Genomic DNA, 21,822 nt, shown 5'->3' with positions numbered 1-21,822 from the left:
TGTGTGTGCCTCTGACAAAAGCGTTGTAATTTGCAATGAGTGCAGTCAGAAACTGAGTCTTGGGAAGCCCAACAGCCACATAGGTACAACTTCTATGCGAAGGCACATGAACGGCAAGCACAAAGCACTTTGGGAGCAACACCTCAAAGGCAACAAGCAAACTAAAAGCCACCCTCCTTCTGGTCCAGCATCTTACTGCTCTACCTCTGCTGTCCTTGACCCGTCTGAACCACCCTCCACTCCGCCTTCCACCTTGACCACCAGTTCCCATTCCCAGTCATCTGCCCCCAGCCAAGTTTCTGTGAGGGCCATGTTTGAGCGTAAGAAGCCAATGTCTGCGAGTCACCCCCTTGCCCGGCGTCTGACAGCTGGCTTGTCTGCACTCTTAGCCCGCCAGCTTTTACCATACCAGCTGGTGGACTCTGAGGCCTTCCGCAAATTTGTAGCAATTGGGACACCGCAGTGGAAGGTACCCAGCCGCAATTTTTTTTCAAAAAAGGGAATACCACACCTGTACCACCATGTGCAGAGCCAAGTCACCGCATCTCTGTCACTTAGTGTTGGGCCAAAGGTCCATATGACTACTGACGCATGGTCCTCCAAGCATGGTCAGGGCAGGTATGTCACCTACACTGCCCACTGGGTGAACTTGGTCATGGCTGGGAAGCAGGAAATGTGTGGCTCAACAACGACAGTGGAGTTGGTGTCACCGCAACAGATTGCACGCGGTTCTGCCACCACCTCTACTCCTCCTTCGCACTCTACCTCGTCTTCTTCCTCTTCTTCGTCCTCTGCTGCTGGGTCCTCCTCCACACCTGTGCACCCCCAGCTCCCCCTAGGCTATTCGACGTGCCAGGTACGCCGTTGTCATGCTGTCTTGGGGATGACGTGCCTGGAAAGCAAAAACCATACCGGATCTGTACTCCTGTCATCTCTGCAGTCACAGGCCGATCGGTGGCTGACCCCACACCAACTGAAGATCGGAAAAGTGGTGTGTGACAATGGAAGCAATCTGTTGGCAGCACTGAGACTGGGCAATTTAACACATGTGCCCTGCATGGCACATGTTCTGAATTTAATAGTACAACGTTTTGTCTCAAAGTACCCAGGATTCCAGGACGTTCTCAGGCAGTCCAGGAAGGTGTCGGCCCATTTCAGACGTTCCTATACAGCCATGGCACGCCTTGCTGACATTCAGCAGCGGTACAACATGCCAGTCAGGCGTTTGATTTGCGACAGCCAGACTCGCTGGAATTCAACGCTCCTCATGTTGGAACGTCTGCTGCAACAACAAAGAGCCGTCAACGAATACCTGTTTGAACTGGGTGGTAGGACTGGATCTGCAGAGCTGGGGATTTTTTTCCCCCGTTACTGGGTGCTTATGCGCGATGCCTGCAGGCTCATGCGCCCTTTTGAAGAGGTTACAAATATGGTCAGTCGCACCGAAGGCACCATCAGCGACCTAATACCCTTGCTTTCTTCCTGGAGCGTGCCGTGCGACGAGTGACAGATGAGGCTGTAGACCAGCGTGACGAGGAGCAGGAAGCGCACGATTTCTGGTCGGAATCACCAGAACGAACCCAGGCACCTGCTGCAACGCAGGGAGAGGTGTCAGAAGTGGAGTCAGAGGAGGAAGGTGGCTTTGTGGAGGAGGAGGACCAACAGGAGCAGGCTTCCCAGGGGGCTGGTGGTGACCTTTTGGGGACCCCTGGTCTTGTACGTGGCTGGGGGGAGGAGACCGTGGATGATGCAGTCCTTGATAACGAGGAAGCGGAGATGGATACCTCTGCATCCAACCTTGTGAGAATGGGGTCTTTCATGCTGTCATGCCTGTTGAAGGACCCCCGTATCAAGAGGCTTAAGGAGAAGGACCTGTACTGGGTCGCGACTCTACTAGACCCTCGGTACAAGCATAAAGTGGCAGAAATGTTACCAACATACCACAAGTCTGAAAGGATGCTGCATTTACAAACCAGCCTGCAAAACATGTTGTACAATGCTTTTAAGGGTGATGTCACTTCAGGAACTCATCAACATTCCAGGGGCAGAGGTGCCAGTAATCCTGCCACGAGCGCACCTGCAAGGACAAAGCACTTTGGCCACTCTGTAACGTCAGACATGCAAATGTTTTTCAGCCCAAGGCAGTGGCAGAACCCTTCGGGATCCACCCTCAAAGAACGCCTCGACCGGCAGGTAGCGGACTACCTGGCATTAACTGCAGATATCGACACTCTGAGGAGCGATGAACCCCTGGACTACTGGGTGCGCAGGCTTGATCTGTGGCCAGAGCTGTCACAATTTGCCATGAACCTCTTGTCTTGCCCCGCCTCAAGTGTCCTCTCAGAAAGGACCTTCAGTGCAGCAGGAGGGATTGTAACTGAGAAGAGAACTCGCCTAGGTCACAAAAGTGTGGATTACCTGACCTTTATTAAAATGAATGAGGGGTGGATCTCGGAGGGTTACTGCACGCCGGAAGACTTGTTCTGAGTTTCTGATTCTGACTCCCCATGCAGCTGTCCTTCTCTGCACGCCTCATGACTCCACATACAGCTGTCCTTTAGCGTCCTCCTCCCTCCACCACCGTTACAAACTAGGGTGCAAACCCTAGTGGTTTAATTTGAATCCAGGTAAATCCTGAGTTTTTCTGGCCTCTGTGCTTCAGTGGCTGCGACCAAAAAAATCAGAATATTTTCAGCATTTATATGGCATATTTTTTCTGGCCTCTGTGCTTCAGTGGCTGCGACTAAAAAAAACAGAATATTTTCAGCATTTATATGGCATATTTTTCCTGGCCTCTGTGCTTCAGTGGCTGTGACCAAAAAAATTGAATATTTTCAGCATTTATATGGCATATTTTTTCTGGCCTCTGTGCTTCAGTGGCTGCGACTAAAAAAAACAGAATATTTTCAGCATTTATATGGCATATTTTTCCTGGCCTCTGTGCTTCAGTGGCTGCGACCAAAAAAATTTAATATTTTCAGCATTTATATGGCATATTTTTTCTGGCCTCTGTGCTTCAGTGGCTGCGACAAAAATAAATGAATATTTTCAGCATTTATATGGCATATTTTTTCTGGCCTCTGTGCTTCAGTGGCTGTGACAAAAAAATGAATATTTTCAGCATTTATATGGCATATTTTTTCTGGCCTCTGTGCTTCAGTGGCTGCGACTAAAAAAAACAGAATATTTTCAGCATTTATATGGCATATTTTTCCTGGCCTCTGTGCTTCAGTGGCTGCGACCAAAAAAACAGAATATTTTCAGCATTTATATGGCATATTTTTCCTGGCCTCTGTGCTTCAGTGGCTGCGACCAAAAAAATTGAATATTTTCAGCATTTATATGGCATATTTTTTCTGGCCTCTGTGCTTCAGTGGCTGCGACAAAAATAAATGAATATTTTCAGCATTTATATGGCATATTTTTTCTGGCCTCTGTGCTTCAGTGGCTGTGACAAAAAAATGAATATTTTCAGCATTTATATGGCATATTTTTTCTGGCCTCTGTGCTTCAGTGGCTGCGACTAAAAAAAACAGAATATTTTCAGCATTTATATGGCATATTTTTTCTGGCCTCTGTGCTGCAGTGGCTGCGACCAAAAAAAACAGAATATTTTAAGCATTTATATGGCATATTTTTTCTGGCCTCTGTGCTTCAGTGGCTGCGACTAAAAAAAACAGAATATTTTCAGCATTTATATGGCATATTTTTCCTGGCCTCTGTGCTTCAGTGGCTGCGACCAAAAAAATTGAATATTTTCAGCATTTATATGGCATATTTTTTTCTGGCCTCTGTGCTTCAGTGTCTGCGACAAAAAAAATTTATATTGTTAGCATTTATATGGCATATTTTTCCTGGCCTCTGTGCTGCAGTGGCTGCGACAAAAAAAAAATTTATATTGTTTGCATTTATATGGCATATTTTTTCTGGCCTCTGTGCTGCAGTGGCTGCGACCAAAAAAAAACAGAATATTTTAAGCATTTATATGGCATATTTTTTCTGGCCTCTGTGCTTCAGTGGCTGCGACCAAAAAAATTGAATATTTTCAGCATTTATATGGCATATTTTTCTGGCCTCTGTGCTTCAGTGTCTGCGACAAAAATTTTTATATTGTTAGCATTTATATGGCATATTTTTCCTGGCCTCTGTGCTGCAGTGGCTGCGACCAAAAAAAAATTAATATTGTTTGCATTTATATGGCATATTTTTTCTGGCCTCTGTGCTGCAGTGGCTGCGACAAAAAAAAATTAATATTGTTTGCATTTATATGGCATATTTTTTCTGGCCTCTGTGCTGCAGTGGCTGCCACAAAAAAAAATTAATATTTTCAGCATTTATATGGCATATTGTTTCTGGACTTCTGGTTCAGTGGCTGCGACAAAAAAAACATAATTTTTCAGGAAAGTACACATGCCTAATTTTTCAGGGTTCTGCAACAGTGGCAAAATCGCATCTTTTATGGTCACCGCAGGTGATCAATAAAGTAGACCAAAACTGGGCCCACACTGCAGAATCAGTGTTTTTTGGTTCGCTTCACTGTACATTGAATTACCTCTGCCTGACCGTGCACGTGCGCACAAGCACGGTGACTGCTAAACACACCACTACAGAAATATTGCCACCAACAGGACGAACATCCTGGAGGTGACAAGCTCAACTAGTAATTAACAACTATTATTTGCTCACTTGACGGTATCATTCATTAAAGCTCTTTGCGTCTTTTTGCGTTGCAGTAAGCACCGCGTTTCGTCTTTGCGTGTGAACAGGCTGTAACTTTTACACGACTTGATTGGCATGTAGACGCCGGACGTTTTAAAGCATTTTATTACACAGGTTTAGAAATGTAGTGTGATTTCTGCCCTTTACAGCACAAAACGCAGCGCTGTGTCAACAATGGATTTTTTAGAAACATTTTTGCCCTTGATCCCCCTCTGGCATGGCACTGTCCAGGTCGTTGCACCCTTTAAACAACTTTAATATCATTTTTCTGGCCAGAAATGTCTTTTCTAGCTTTTAAAATTCGCCTTCCCATTGAAGTCTATGGGGTTCGCGACGTTCGCGAACCGTTCGCATTTTTGACGCAAGTTCGCGAATATGTTCGCAAACTTTTTTTCCGACGTTCGCTACATCCCTACAGGTAATGTGGTGTACCACCACTCATGTGGTGTATTTAATAACATGCCCCTGTGGGCTATCGTATGTTGGGAAAACTGACCAAACATTAAGATTGCGGATGGACGGCCACCGCTCCACAATCAGTACGGCCTTTAGAGACAACACAACTAACAATCCAGTTGCCAAACATTTATTAGAAAAGGGGTACAGATTACCTACGTTTAGATTTATAGCCATTGACCACATTCCTCCTTTGAGGTGGGGGGGGGCAGATCAAAATTACTGTTGCAACGTGAAACGTTTTGGATACGTAAATTAAACACTATTGCTCCTTTGGGTCTAAATGAATGCTGCTCTTATCTATGCTTTCTAAATCAACGTTAACTGTTACTTTTCAATATATACTATGTTGCCAATCAGCACTAACATGTTTCACTGTCTAGGATTCTGGATGTTTCATTTAACGTGTTTATATGTAACATTTTTGTTTTTATATATTTTAGTAACAAGATACTATCTGTTCCTATACTCTGGTGTTGGGTTTCTTCTCAGTCACATGATCATGTGGGCGTGCACGAATTGGTGAGTGACATGTTTTTAGTTATTTAATCATGGAGGGCTTAATATGAACAGGGTCTTGATAAAGGTCTTAGATTTAGACCGAAACGTTGACCAGCTCTTTTTTAATGTAAATTAATAAAAATGGAGTTTTAACCTTTTCGCTAAATCCTGGTGTACATCTTCATTTCTACAAAGTATATATATATATATATATATATATATATATATATATATATATATATATATATATATATATATATATATATATATATATATATATACAAGTGTAACAAAATAAAATAAAACATGCATAGAATATCTACATGTTGTAATCTCTTTCCTGCTTGCAGAATTTTGGTTCTGCTATGCATATACAAAAGTTAATCCCAATATCTTAAATATGAATCTAATAGGACACAGAACAGCCTAATATGTATGACAATCAAACTTGTATTGACAGTAAATGTTAACGGCATCAATCACAGCAACCACTGGTGCAAGGTTTAATAGAGTCATCACACAAATATTTTATCTCTATTATATTTATGTCAGTATATTCAAATATGCTGCTCTACTATTCATGCTAATGCACATGTTTATGACTAGTGCTGTTCATTGGTATCATTTGGTATCATGTTGAGCAAATTATGAATGCTAGATAATTTAAGGCAAATACTAGAAATTAACCGACAGATATATACTTTTTAGATAGAGGCATGTCCTACTATTCCTTTAAAGGTGTCATCCACCAATTAAATGTAATTGTAAGCAGAAGACAGCTAATTGAAAGACTTGGAGAACATATTTATGTGTATACATGTATAATATCCTATTGAGAAAACTAAAAGCCGATTTGCTTATTTAAGTTCATGCTTTACAAGCTTTGTAAATAGGAAATGACCAATGCTTGAGGCACTATAAATCACATATAGATGGACTGGTAGACAGAACCTGATGAGAAATGATGATTCCTCCATGAATTGTTTTCCTCTAGTGGGTCCTAGTGGAATGGTTCCTTGGTTTAATTACCCGTTAGATTTGCTTTTTAAATACTCCAGGCAGAGTTTCACTATGTACAGTAATTTAGTTAATAAATATCTGTACTTAACCTTTTCTAAACCTATAAATACCAGAGTGATTCCCACTGATATGTATAAAGAAACAAGAACTTATTCAAGAAGCTTTATGAAACATAAACCTTTCTACTTACAAAATCTACATTTACCTAAATTGTGTATGTTTGTAGAATGTAGCTAGTGATGGGCGAATTTTTTAGATAATGGAAGTCAGAACAGCTTGTGCCAGGATGTTACCAATGTATACAGTATGCATCTCACACGTCTCCTCAAAACAATTTAGTTCTGAAATACTGATATTTTTCTAGCTTTCCAGCTATTGTTTGCTTGCTTGACATTTACCTACAAAAAGACAAAGCTGAATTTCATTATTTGAATAACCTTCTTGACAAGTGAATGCTGCATGTTATTTCTTGGTCTGTCTGTTAAACCTGAATATTGCCTAAAGAAGAATGTAATAAACCCTAATGAAAAGCACTAGTGTCTGTTCTAGTCTATAATTTGCAGCTTCCTAGAAAAGGATATCCATTTGTGATTAGTATTAAGGTTGGCAATAGAGTATGACAGACAGCAAACTTAAAAATCACACTTTATGAATGGTTTTAGTACCTTTTCATATAAGGGTAGATTTCTACCTTTCAGTATTTGAGCTGAAGTGATAAATTGAACAAGATCTCAGTGGGGGGGGTGCGTATCTATGAATCTGACCTGTTTACTATGTGACTATTTGACCACGCTAGGATACACTGGCAGCATCCAATAGTACAGATATGTTTTATTCTGCTTTGTTGGAGACGACACTTGGGGGGCACATTTACTTTGCTCGAGTGAAGGAATAGAATTAAAAAAACTTTGAATTTCGAATGGTTTTTTTGGCTACTTCGAACTTTGACTACGACTTCGAATCGAACGATTCGAACTGAAAATCGTTCGAAAATTTGACCATTTGATAGTCGAAGTACTGTCTCTTTAAATATAACTTCGACCCCCTACTTCGCCACCTAAATCCTACCGAACCTCAATGTTAGCCTATGGGGAAGGTCCCCATAGGCTTTCTAAGGTGTTATTGGTCGTAGAAAAATCGTTCGATCGATTAAATCCCAATCGTTCTGTATTGTTTATGAAATAATCAGGTTACTCTTCCCTGTCCCACACTCAGCAACTTGTCTCTCTTTCTTTGGAGTCACTTTTTGATTGACATTTAGGTCTAATACATCCTTTGTGGGGTTGTACCCTTTGCCTAGAAGATGTATTAGAACTCACTCTTTTAAATTAATTGGCTCTGATGTAAATACTGTTTTGCAGCATGCAGGGTGTATGTAAAAAAGCTGACTGCCGCAAAAATACGCTAGCACAATGTGCCATTACCTACGCTTAAACCGTTTAGCATCGAGAGTTGCTGAGAGTGAGATATTGAAGAGTAACTTGATTGTTTCTTAAACAGTACATTATTTTTAGTTGATTATATTTAGAAATGTTCTTATATCAGCGAGATAAATCTTAAATTTTCATTTTTGCAATAGATCCCCTTTAAGTTCTTCATACAATATGCTACACTTGGGGGGGAGGTAGTCCAGGGGGGAGGAGGGAGCAGGGGAAACACAGGGGAGGGGGAGGGATTTTAGCGCCGAAGGGGTTGACTTCTCCTTTAAGAGCTTCCTGTGCATGCACAAGCCAATGGTCAAAATGGCCTATATAAGCCAAACCTGTTCTTGAAATGGAAATCAGTAAGGACTATGGCACAACAGATGATTTGACCATCAGAATTTTCCTAGCAATAAAAAAACATGCTTTAACCCTTTCACTGATAAATTGTTGAAACTCACTTGCATGAAGTGGAAAGTTACCAGACATGCTCATAGGCAGGTAATTGGACCTTTTGTATGTACTACCTTATTGGAGATACTTTACCATGACTAGGGATGAGCAACATATTTTGCCTAGGAACCCAGTTTGATTAGGGGCCATCTAGCTTTTTTCAATACTATTTCTATTATATTTTCATGTTTATTTGCATTGCTGGGTCTGTGCAACTGCTGGGAGAAGAAGGTTGGCGTCCAAACCCAACATGAAGTAGAGATCTCGGGGGGCTGGATATAAATGCATCTACAACAGTAGTAGCCTAGAAGAAGGGCCTGTATGGATATAATCTTGGGGCCACACCTGTCATTAATCTGCTACTGGGCATAGGGAGAAAACTTTTCTTTAAAAAATTGCTATTTTCTCATTCATGTGACAAAGAGTAACTTGATTTTTAGGATTTGCATATGATTCATCCAGGCACTTAGCTTAGACCCAATCTGCTTAAAAAGACTGAATCCTGGATTTGCATGTTTCCATGTTTCTTGCACTTTGGGTGTGTGCAGTTTTTAGTTAATTCTTTGCTGCTGTGCTTGAGGTCTTGCCAGGAATCTAGGGACCACAGCGGTAAAAGCCCATAACCAGAAACTGTTGAGAAATCCTGGTTTCCCTGTTGTACATTCCTTTTATTTAGATGAGTTAGCTTATGTTAAGACTCTACATACTTTGTTTTCAGTTTACATCTGCACAAACATCAAAGACAACTCTCCATATCCAAGAGACTCTCCACTTATGATTACAAAGAAATTGCTCTATGCCATGCTGTTTGTTTCCAAAGGGCAAGTGCTGTCAGTCACATGCCTTTGTTTTTCTCAGAAGCGTGTACTTGGAGAGACCTCACAAATTCTTGGCATCTATATTAGTTCCATAACAGCTGGACAGCTGGGCAGCATCTGGTACTGAGTGTTCCTCTTTGATCCAGAAGATGGTGCCAGAGAGTAGAGTCAATTTATTTAAAAACAAAAAATAAATAAAAGTACCATTAATGACAAAGCTAGAAATAACTGGTGATAGAAATGCAACATAAACCATTGGCATTACACACTGTCAACAAATGTGCAACATGCAGAAATTTGTGCCTATTGCATTTAAAACAGAAAGTAGGTAAATTGCTTTGCATGTTCTAGAATCTAGATATATGGTGCATTAAAAGAAAATACTGATCAAAAGTTTGTTTGAAAATGTTAGTAACTGTTATACCACACTGATGTATAAGTACATTATTCCCCCCACTATTTTGATCTGCCAACTTAACAGGAAAGAAGAAAAATGATTGACTCTTTGATTCCCAAGGTTGTGAATAAATTGCATTTTATTGATTTTTTTTTTTTTTTTTTTACAAATGATCTGCTTCCTTAATTACAATATATACTGGAAGTAGTCTCCACTTTGAAACCCATTATTATATTCATTAGTATATTAATAAAATAACCAAAAGTATGGTGGTACACAACCAAACCTTATATTTTATTGGAAGATAGTGTTTGATATGAGCTTTAGAAAGTGGGAGAGTTATTGTGCCAGTTATGAACAAAGTACTGCGGAATCCAGTAGGAGGGACAGCGCCATTGGATATAAAATATGTTGGCTCATTGCTTTTTCATTAAAGGGTTACATTGAGTTATTGGACTTGGTAATTAAAATCTGAGCCAAATTATTTCTTTACCATATTTTGAAATAGGTTTATATTCACTGTCTATAGTGTTATATTTCCAGCACAAAATATGGGCATAGGTTATTCTATACATAAACTCTTGTCTGCATTAATATTTAGTGATAAGATGAGCACATTTGAGGACATTTAGGGTGATAAACAAAGGTGACCAACCAAATATTTGCTTTCAATATTTGCAGCTGACTGAAGAAATCAAATCACTGACTGGTTATTATGGGTTACAGCTAATTTGTCTCTCTGCCTTTTGATTCAATGAATACAGTTACCTCTTTTGGCCACAGCATCAGCAAAGATAGACAATTTGCTTGCTTTAAGCCAAGTAACTATTAACCTATGAAAAATGAATGGGGCACAATGTTTCCATGTAACCAGTACCAACTCTGACTCTGAAGTTAATGTGGATTAGCATACCTCCCAACATTTGAGGATAAGAAAGAGGGACTAAAAATTGCACCACATGGGGACATTTTTTTGGCCATGCCAACTTTATGGCCACTATAAATCATGCCCATTTAACAAAAACACACCCATTTTAGAATTCAGTTGGTGAGGGCTGCAGACAATTTTTTATAACTCTTGGGGGCAAATTTATCAAGGGTCGAATTTCGAAGTGGAAAATACTTTGAAATTCCACCATCGAATAGAATCCTCCGACATTCGAATTTGTACGTTCGTACTCCGATCGTACTTCAAATCGTACGATTTTACTTCGAATATAAAAAACTGCTCTGGAAGGTCCCCATAGGCTAACATAGCACTTCGGCAGGTTTAAGTATTGAAGTCAAAGTTTTTTTAAAGAGACAGTACTTCGATTATCGAATGGTCGAATAGTCTAACCGTTTTTACTTCTAATCGAAGTCGAAGTAAATTCGAAGTCGCAGTATCCTATTTGATGGTCGAAGTATTCAAAAAATTTATTTGAATTTCGCATTTTTTAACTTCGAAAATTCCCTCTAATTCACTTCGACCCTTGATAAATCTGCCCCTTGGTGTTTCAAAATCGAATAGAAAAATGTCAACACTTCTTTATATATATTGGACCAAAACCTGAGCAGTAATAAATATAAAAGGTTTTATTTCATCTCAAGGATTTGATACAAAACACATCAGGCATTTTTTTAAAAGGGGACCTGTCACCCATACCTTAAATGCTGTATAATAAAAGTCATTTTTAAATTAAACATGAAACCCAAATGATTTTGTTTAATTAAAACTGTCATACCTGATATAAACTCATTTCAAAAACTCACCTGTCAATCATATTTTGTCTTCCACCCCTACATGCCTCTTTCACTTTCATTTCTACACTTCCTAGATGGCATTGACCACCTGACATGCTACCATCCTCCTCACTGTCTACAAATATGTTTAGCCTATTTATGGGCATATGTATCAGGTTCTCTATTCTGGAGTATACAATATATTTTGGAATCAAGCAAAGCCTGCCTTGTTAACAGATTCCTCAAAATGGAACCTGGCTTAATGCTTTAAGTGTAGATTTCAAAAGAGTGAAGGAAACATGATTTTAAAAATGTATTTGTGTAAGGTCAGTTTATTTTGCTCAATTTACATGAAAGCATAAAATATGGCGTTATTTCTTAGAGTGGCAGGTCCCTTTTAGATATAAAATAAAGCCTTCATTTTTATTTCTGCTCTGGCATTGGTCTAGTGTGTGAGCTACATTTTTGCCCAATATTGAGATTCCCCTCCAGCTATGGGTTTGGGGCTTAAGCATCTGGGTCACACAACTTCACTGTGAGTTCCCTGTTTAAGTCTTCCATATTTTCTGGAAGATATCAGTAACTGTCATACCTGTAAGACTGTGGACAGATGCACCCGAGTCTCAGTGACCAAGTAACGGGTAAATGTTGGAATCTATCTCTGCATAGATTAGTTCAGTGATCTCCAACCAGTAGCTCGCAAGCAACATGTTGCTCTCCAACCCCTTGGATGTTTTTTGGTTGTATAAAACCAGTTGTACTGCTAAACAGATCCTCAATGTAGGTTGACAATCCACATAGGGGCTACCAAATGGCCAATCACAGCACTTATTTTGCACCCAATAACATTTTTAATGCTAGTTTTGCTCCCCATCTCCCTTTACTTCTGAATGTTGCTCACGGGTTGAAAAGGTTGGGGATCCCTGGATTAGTTGATTGTCGGTGTTTAACTTAAAGTGATACTAACACGTTCCTATAAAAATCATAGGAACGTGTCAGTATGAAGAAAATGCTGCACACAAAATATTTCCCCTCAAAGCCCCCCGCTGCCCCCAGCCCCGCAAACCCACACTCACCCGACCCTCTAACCCACCTAAAAGATCTCTTCAACTGAATTCAAATGCTGACTACCGTTTCCTACATCTTCCGCGTTGCTTCACTGAGGGCGGCGCAATCCTTCCATTGGCTGATTACATATCACAACAGGACTTCAGCCTATGGAAGGATCGCTCCGCCCCCAGCCCTGTTTCAGTGAAGCAACCCGGAAGATGGGGCAGTGCAGGGAGGGATTCAGCTGAAAAAGATGGGGGCGGATTTGAGGGGGGCCTTGCAGGTGGGCCTTTGCAGGAAATATTTTGTGTGCAGCATTTTCTTCCTACTGACACTTTCCTATGATTTTTATAGGAACGTGTCAGAATCGCTTTAAAGCCCACTGTGGCAGGCTCGGGGCTGGTGCATAACCGCAGCAGCGGGTTCACATTAGGAGTCTCCTCTTCTGGAGTTTATGACGTCACTTGGCCAATTTACTAAAGGGCGAAGTGGCTAAAGCTAGCGAAAATTCGTAAATTCGCTAGTGAAGTGGACCTACTCTAGCGCTACTTCGCAGCCTTACACCAGGCGAAGTTGCGCTATGGTGAAGGGATGTAACTACGCTAATTCACTAACTTGCGCATTTTACTGAACATTACCTCTTGCGCCAGACTTGCCTTCACCACCTCAGACCAAGCGAAGTGCAATAGAGTAGATAGGGATTGCTTCAAAAAAAAATGTGAAATTTTTTCTAAGTCCCAAAAAAAGCTGGCGTTTTACTTTTTTAAGGGTGATAGGATGAAAAAGATCGTAAATTTTTTTTGGGGTACCCTCCTTCCCCCCCTACATTTCCTAACATATGGCACCTAAACTATACATTGGGCACATGTATAGGGCAAAATAACAACTCTATTTTATTTCATGAAGCTTTCCCAGGCTTGTGTAGTGTAATGTATTTGCTGCTACATATTCGTCCATTGTACTTTAACTTGGCGCCGTATGCAAATTAGGCATCACTAGAGTAACTTTGCTTTGCTTGACGAATTAAGGCTAGTGCAACTTTGCTACCTTTCCCTCCCTGAGGGCAACTTCGGATTTTAGTGAATTAGCGGCGACTGGCGAACCTTCGCCTGGCGAAGTGGGGCGAAGCCAACTCTGGCACAACTTCGAAGGTAAGTAAATTTGTCGCACAGTCTTCTCGCGAGACTTAGGTAAGGAGCGTGTAAAAAAAAAAACATGAAGACCCGAAAGAGCCGAAGTGAAGCGGGACATTAAGCCCACAATCCGGGACAGCCAAAAATTTGCTGCAGGCGAAATGTCGCTGACGCCCATTAAAGTCTATGGGCGTCAATTTTTTTGATGCCCATAGACTTGTATGGCGTTGTGCGTCAAAAAAAAATGATGCGCGTCAAAAAAATTCACTGTGCGTCAAAAAAATTGATTTGCCATCCCTAATGGCAAGGAATTAGGTGCCCAGTGGATAGGTAGGCATGTGGTGGCATTCCAGGAGACACTGATTCACCTGCCCTTTTATCAGTTCACTATCTTTATTTCACATACACAGAAACTAGCAGTGGCAGAACTACTGGGGGAGCAGGGGGTGCGAGCGGGCCAGGGCCCGCACCCCCTCAGGGCCCCCCCCCCGCAGCCCATGCGCCACAGAAAATGCGGCCATACGGAGGGGGGCGGGGCCCGGCTGCGCTTCACGCACCAGGGCCCGCCCCCCTCTAGTTGCGCTACTGGAAACTAGCTTCCCAGTCCTGTGAGATCCTTCAAAAGCAATTAACTTTATAAAACTTAAAGGGGTTGTTCACTTTTAAATTTTAGTATGATGTAGAGAGTGATACGCTGAGACAATTTGCTATCGTTTTCATTTTTTTTTAATTATTTGTGGCTTTTGAGTTATTTAGGTTTTTAATCAGCAGCTCTCCAGTTTGCCATTTCCGCAATCTGGTTGCTAGGGTTCAAATTACCCTAGCATGCATTGATTTACATAAGAGACTGGAATATGAATAGGAGAGAGGGCTTGAATAGAAAGATAAGTAATAAAATGTAGCAATAACAATACACGTGCAGCCTTACAGAGCATTTGCTTTTCAGATGGGGTCAGTGACCCCAATTTGAAAGCTGGAAAGAGTCAGAAGAGGAAGGCAAATAATTCAAAAACTATACTAAATAAAAAATGAAGGCCAATTGACAAGTTGCTATAGACCATTCTATAACATACTAAAAGTTAACTTAAAGGTGAACCACCCCTTATGCAAATACATAACATAACACCCTGCTGGGTAACTGCACACCTGCTCTACACGTGACACACCTGAGTAGCAAATACAGAAGCGTACAGTGAATCCACTCAAACAAAAAAGCAGGGATTTCGCTGAAGCTGTAAGTTAAGAGAGTTTGGGAGCTGGTTTATTCCGTCCTGTAACGCTACTCTGTGCTATGGGATACATACGCTCTTCTTTATTAGTGTCCCTCCGCCAGCCGGCTCCGCACCAAGAACACAGCCATGGGTTCACTGCTGCTGTAACTTGTTCTTAGATGTTTATTGAATAAAACTTCATTTTTTAAATTTTACTGAATTCTCACGGTGCTCCGCCTTTTTTGTTCTCCGCACCAAGAACACGCCCGACTCACCTGAGAGCAACGCACTGAATAGCCGCAGGCCAGCCAATAGGAGAACTAGGAGGCGTGCCAGAGGGGCAGTAGAGGCGCCGATTGGCTGAGAGGGTAGGGGGCGGAATAGAGAAGCGCGAGGGGAGGGCTGTTTAAGAGCCGAATCCATAACATTTAAAGCTGTCGCACGCTGTGCAGAGCAGATGTGGAGGCGGTAGGGCACGAGGCAATCAGAATTATAGCCTGCTCCCCGCCCGGGATGTATTCGTGTCTTGTTCCTGCACCGCTTTATTCCACCGAGGAAAGAACATCATCAGCCCAATCAGAAGTGATTTGCTCGCGACCGATTGGAGTTGGGAAATGGCATGCAGTAGTAGCAGTAGCCCTGTCACTCACTCCTCCTCCCCCTCATAGACACACACTTGCTCCTCTCACTATCCCACTAGTAACATAGTGCCGCGCGCAGGGCACGAGACATTGCTGAGCAAGTTGGCAGCCGTCTCATCCTGACCTATATCTGTGCGTGTGTGTGTGGGAAAGCATTAAAGGCATGTCAGAGAGCGGTGCCATGTCAGTAGCTGGCAGAGGGCGATGGCAGATGTAAAGCCCCGGGTCGGAGGCGGGATGCTGGCTGAGAGCTCGGTGCCTTCCTTTCCCCGGGGTACATGAGCGGCGGCTATGGCTGGGGGCAGTGAGAGGCAGAAGAAGAGCGTCTCTCCCAGTCCCATGTTAATAGAAGACGGCGGGATGAGGAACGGCAGGGGGCTGCAGGAGCAGTGGGCTGATAGCGTGGCAGTGAGAAGCAGGAGCACGGAGAGGCACATGACTGTTCATAGGAAGCTGCTGCTGCTGGCATTTGCCATCTCTGTCCTGGCTCTCATCGTGGTCACTATTGTGGCGGTGCTGCTCAGCGTTCGCTTTGAGGAATGTCCAGACGCTTCCGCCAGGCTCTTTAACAGCAGCGTCCTGGAGGCGGCCAGGTTCAACCAAAACCTACAGGGGGACAAGGAATCCGGGGAAGGCACCCGCCCCCCGCCAGTCAAAGAGCCCGAGGAGGAATGGAAGCCTTGGACTTACCTGAGGTTACCCACTCACCTGAGACCCCTGCACTACAACCTCATGCTCTCCGCCTTCATGAACAACTTCACTTTCAGCGGGGAAGTCAATGTGGAGATCGAGTGCGTGAACTCCAGCAGATACATCGTTGTCCATGCGCACAGGCTGGCGGTGGAGAGGGTGCAGGTGGCCGAGGACAGGGTGGCCGGGGCCGTTACCGTGTCTCATTATTTTGCTTATCCGCAAAACCAAGTCCTTGTGGTGGTTTTAAACAAATCCCTGGAAGCCCACAAAAGTTATAACCTCAAGATAATTTATAATGCCATCATAGAGAATGAGCTCCTTGGCTTCTTCAGGAGTTCCTATGTGCTGCATGGAGAGAGAAGGTAATCCATTTATACACCTACTTATGCACACTAACTTGTAACACTTGTCTTCGCCTCTCCAACTCTATCTCTCTCTCTCTCTCTTCCATCCCTTCTCTCTCTCTCTCTTCCATCCCTTCTCTCTCTCTCTCTCTCTCTCTTCCATCCCTTCTCTCTCTCTCTCTCTCTTCCATCCCCTCTCTCTCTCTCTTAACTAGCTGCTCCAGTGTCAGGGGAGTCCTGTGCATGTTATCAATCTGACCAATACTTTTGAAATTGTTATTCCCCCTTCTGAAGGGATCATTTGCACTTTAGGCTTTAAAATATCACTAATGTTACACCACTGCTGTTGGTACCTGAACAGAAGAACACATAATATACAGCTAAAGCTTTCTTCTTGCCGAACGACCGATTTTAGCAAAATCAGACCAATCCTTTGAAATTATCTTGCTCCCCTTTGTTTTCCTGGCAAATTGGTCTTTTTAGTTGATGGTCAATTCGAATCTTTTAAAAATCTCAACATCTATGGCCAGCTTAAGTCTTCATATTAAACTAAAACATTATGTAATTTGGCTGTGTTTTTGAAAATTATTCTTTTTTTATATTGCCAAGTATTTACAAAGCTCCAGCATATTGCTCATAGGTGTACAGCATGCATACATCAAACATACATATTAAAACTGATCAATACAGGTGCTACGGGGAGCTATGCTCAGTAGAGCTTACAATCTACAAAAAGGTGCTATGATGCACAAGGTGTGGGTTATTGTTGTTAACCCTTCATAATGCTTTAGAATATATTTTAGTTTAAAGGGGAACTATCAGAATAAATAACATTAAACATAAACTTTATTATATTGAGATTGTAAGTATAATCAATTAAAATTTCTGATCAGGTTCTGAAATATCAAGTAACTTTTCCCTCTCCCTCTCTTAGGACCTATCTCTCTTTATGCTCTCTTGTTGCAGGAGTTTTTGAGTCTGATTTTGAATGACAGTTAGGTATAATTTAGGTTACTGTTAGACTGTATTTTGGCTGGAGCTTTTTAATTTCGCTCTATTACATCTGCTACATCTCCCTAAAAGGTATATTGGATCTTACTGTCAACTAAAATCTGGCAACCAACTCCTGCATGAAGAGAGAGATGGTGAAGAGAAACAGATTCCGAGAGGGAAATCGTGAAGATAAACATGATTATTTCACAAACCGTGCCTATTTTTTTATTTATCATATTTAAAAAGTTTTTATTTCAGTATGATGAAGCTTATATAAACTTTTCATTTTCACAATAGTTCGACTTTAAGAACATACACCTAGATGAATTACTCTGAACAGAGAGTTGAAATCAGAAATGTTTTGCCATTAACTGTTTCTGAACAACAGCTCTCAGTATTCCACAACTATATGTGGGGGGTGGGAAGCTGGAAAGTGTAATTTAGTTGCAGGTAAGGACAGAGTGGTTAGATATCCCTCATTTCCATGATGAAGGCAAATAAGACTGAACAGCCCCTAGGCAGTAGCAACTGTGGTGGTGGTCATGTTACAGTAGCAATGCATAGAAATAGACTGAGAGGAGCACCGCTGCAAATGACTAACTTGTATACCTCTTGTCAACTAAATGGCATATCGGTGGCTTCCTTTGCCTTGTCAAAGGTTCACGGGATCAGAGCAGGAGTGACACTTATTACTTCTCCCTTTTACACGTGGCTCCCAAATGAGAGAAACTGGCAAACTTCTTACTGGAAAAGAGCCCATTAACATGCATTTTATTTGCTATGCTTTCGTTTTAATTACTGCACTGGGGTAGGCTCTGCATAAACTTCTCCTAATTTGTATAATTTTCATATAATTGAAAAGCCTCCAGTACAGTGTCACCCAGCCTTGCCAGCGCGTGTGTAAAAATGACAGCAACTGTAAATTGCCTTTGACAATGGCAAGCTAAATGTACAACACCTTGCCCTAGATTTGTAACCGATGCCCTTCCTTGTTAAATGATTAACATCCTGCTCTTGTCTGTTAGATGAACTGGTGACAGTGCTCTGCCACTTAGTGATTCCTAGATGTGTTTATCTCAGCAAAATGTAAGTCTAGTTTCTGGGAGGTTTCATGTAGGCACAATGATATAGCTCTGTGGGCCAAGCTGGTTGTGTTATACTACATGCTTGGTCTGCCCGAGAATCACTTATTCCTCACTGAGATGTTACACATGCCCCAAAGCCCCATATCAAAGTTTTTAAAACTTCAAGAACTGAAAAGATCAGAGAGGATCGTGTATTTAATAAATCACATGACACAATCAGTATGACACTTCAAAGAAACTGTAACCTCACTAATTAATGGAATGCAAAATTGATACAAATTATAATTTATTTATTACAATCCATTATATAGCACCAACATGCTTTATGCAGCACTTTATGCAAAATGTTCAGTATTCACATTGGTTCCTGATCGTTACAGAGAAAAAAGAAATAATTTTTAAAAATTAGAATTATTTGCTTAAAATGCACTCTACTGTAATTTGGAGCTCTCTGGATAACCGTTTTCCAGATAAGGAATCCCATACTATCAATCTATCTTTGACCTATCTATCGATTATGACTAATTATTATACACTTAATTTTTCGAAAGTAGTCCCATTTCAGTAAAATGATTTTTGTATTTGAAGGGAACTATGAGCCATACCACTGTATACCTAATAATGCAATGAGACTTCACTTGCAATTAATATGTTACAGGAATTCTTCCCCATGCTAACAGCAAAAACATACCATATAAGCTTAGACACATCCAACAAAGTTATACAGATGTGTTCTTATCTGGACAAACTTAACTGAAACCTAACTAACACCATTAGTACCAGTAATTTGCCTCTGTAAGATCAGTTTGGTCACAAAATGCTTTTTAAAATATAACTATATGTGTAAGAACTTTTGCCCTGTTACACAGAATATTTAATTTATGGAATGTGTAAGCTTTAATGTCAAGAACTTTTTTTTTCTTCCTTGTACAAACCCAAATGCTTCTCTTGGAGAGTCATGTTACTATATATAAGTACTAATAAATACATATCTGTGGTTACAGTGTATAAAGCTGTTATACTGTGAATGTGGTTTTGCTAACTGAAACAAATTGTGTTATACTTGTGAGTAGTTTACGTGTATATACAGGATAGGAAGAATTTGTAGGTTATTTTAGGGGTACAGTCAAGAATACAATTGCACACAAGATAAACTTTGCTTTATGAAAAAGAAGAGCAAACATCTCATTTGGAGAAAACTCTAGGATGATTCTGCATCTGTTACAAAAACATTAAAATAATAAGAGTGACTTTTTGAACAGGACAGCACTAGTGCTGTGTTTGGATCATAGTGACTGTACAAATATATGTTCTGTCCTGCTAAATCACTTAGGCCTGTCTCATACAAAAAAAATTGGGAAACTTTAAGAATGACTTTTTCCTTTCTACAAGTTTATTTCTATTCTGTTGCTTCTTGTTCTATACTTTGATCTAATCATGGGTACCATGACTAAAGGTGGCCATACATGGAGAGATCCGCTCGTTTGGCGATGTTGCCAAACGAGCGGATCTCCCTCGGATATGTGCACCTTGAGGTGAGCAATATCGGGCTGATCCGACCGTGGGCCCTAGGGCCCAACGATCGGATCCTAACGATGCCTAACGGGCGGTCGGATCGCGGGACCGCATTAACGAATAGATGCGGCCGCGATCCGACGGGATTTTTTGTCCCATCTGATCGAGATCTGGTCGACTTTCAGCCAGATCTCGATCGGTGAAGCCCGTCGGGGGGCCCCGTACACGGGCCAATAAGCTGCCGACACGGTCTGTCGGCAGCTTTTATTGGCCCGTGTATGGCCACCTTAAGATGTACACCATAATATTTATTATACATTCTCAATGTCAATCCATGGACCCCTCCTTATCAGTGCAACTTTCCAGGGTCTCCTCTCTTGAGCGCACAAAGATCAATTTGGCTTTGTCATTTTGACAGATCCTCCTATGTTATTGGCAGGCATATATTTGAAGATATTTTTAAAATTTGCACTGTCAGAGGTCGTGAGGAGCATTGATGGGAATGCCAGATGCAGTGATTCCACGGTCACTTGATAAAGCTGCTGGTCAATGCAAAAATAATTTTTTATTGCATTCAAGGGTTCATTCCAGTGTAATTCTTGGGTAATATGAGAAGGTGGATGTCGCTAAAATGCATCCTGTTAAATTGATAGTCATGCAAAACTGTCTGCTGATCTAATAGGAAAGAAAGCAGTTCAACACCTATATAAGCATATTTTAATATCACCTTGTCTGATCATAATTAAATTTTCTGTGTTTTCAGCTGCCCGGGGAAAGTAATATTCTGTTCCCGGTCAGAATGATTAAAAAGCAACAAGTCAATCTTCCCTAAAGATATTTCCCTGTCTATTAAAATAACTCTTGGAATATAATCTTCAGTCCAAAAAAAAGATATGGTCATCACTTCTGACTTTAACATTCACATTTACTTTTTCAGCACTCTAAATTAATTCTTTGCAGTTTTCTGTTTGATCACTGCAGTCTTACCAAGAAAACCAATGAGATCCGAGTGCTCATAACCGCTACTTGTTATATTGGAAGCATATTTTTTTTATACGGCACATGAGAACTATTTTCACAGGAGAAAATGGGCATTAAAGTTTTCAGATGATAGAATTCTCTCTTATGTTCCAACGTTGTATGTATACAGTACATTGTAGTGGGAAATGCCAACCTTTAGTTCAGGGAGCTTTGATCAATCCAGTTTTCTCAAAGAAGATAACAGTGATCCAAAAGATGTATGTGCCGTTGCCCTTAATACTTCATTTTAACAGCACAGGTATACAATTGCACCTGCGTAGCATCCCATAGTACCCAAAAAACAATTTTCAACAAATCAACTTTACTCAGCACAGACAGAATAACAGCACCTCTGGAACCGAGTTCTGTTGTAATTTCATAATGTAGGACACAGAACCAGTACTTTGTGACTGAATCGAAGGAGAGACAGCTTCATTAATAACAGGGCATAGCTGTGAAATGAAAGTGTTTAAAGCTTTTTTCAAGTTTCAGTTAATTCAGTTTTCCCTAACACCTTTCTACTTTTCTTTGCACATTGCTCTCAAGCACAAATAATGCAATTATATTTTGTTGACAGTGTCCCTGTCTTAACATTACAGATGTTAACTGAATAGTGGGGGCTGATCATGG

At 41.1% G+C, this 21,822-nt stretch overlaps 1 protein-coding gene across 1 annotated transcript in view; it reads left to right on the top strand.

Moving 5' to 3' along the window:
- The first annotated feature begins 15,344 nt into the window (after nucleotides 1–15,344).
- trhde.S (thyrotropin releasing hormone degrading enzyme S homeolog) overlaps nucleotides 15,345–21,822 on the top strand; it is a 303,766-nt gene continuing 297,288 nt past the window's right edge. Inside the window, exon 1 of the mRNA XM_018255948.2 lies at nucleotides 15,345–16,597. Within this exon, the coding sequence (XP_018111437.1) occupies nucleotides 15,834–16,597 (764 nt within the window). The 5' untranslated portion in view covers nucleotides 15,345–15,833. The remainder of the gene's footprint in view (nucleotides 16,598–21,822) is intronic.

Source organism: Xenopus laevis, chromosome 3S (assembly GCF_017654675.1).
Source record: "Xenopus laevis strain J_2021 chromosome 3S, Xenopus_laevis_v10.1, whole genome shotgun sequence".
NCBI lineage: Eukaryota > Metazoa > Chordata > Amphibia > Anura > Pipidae > Xenopus > Xenopus laevis.
Note: the sequence above shows the minus strand (reverse complement) of the source record. Positions and strands in the feature narration are given on the sequence as shown.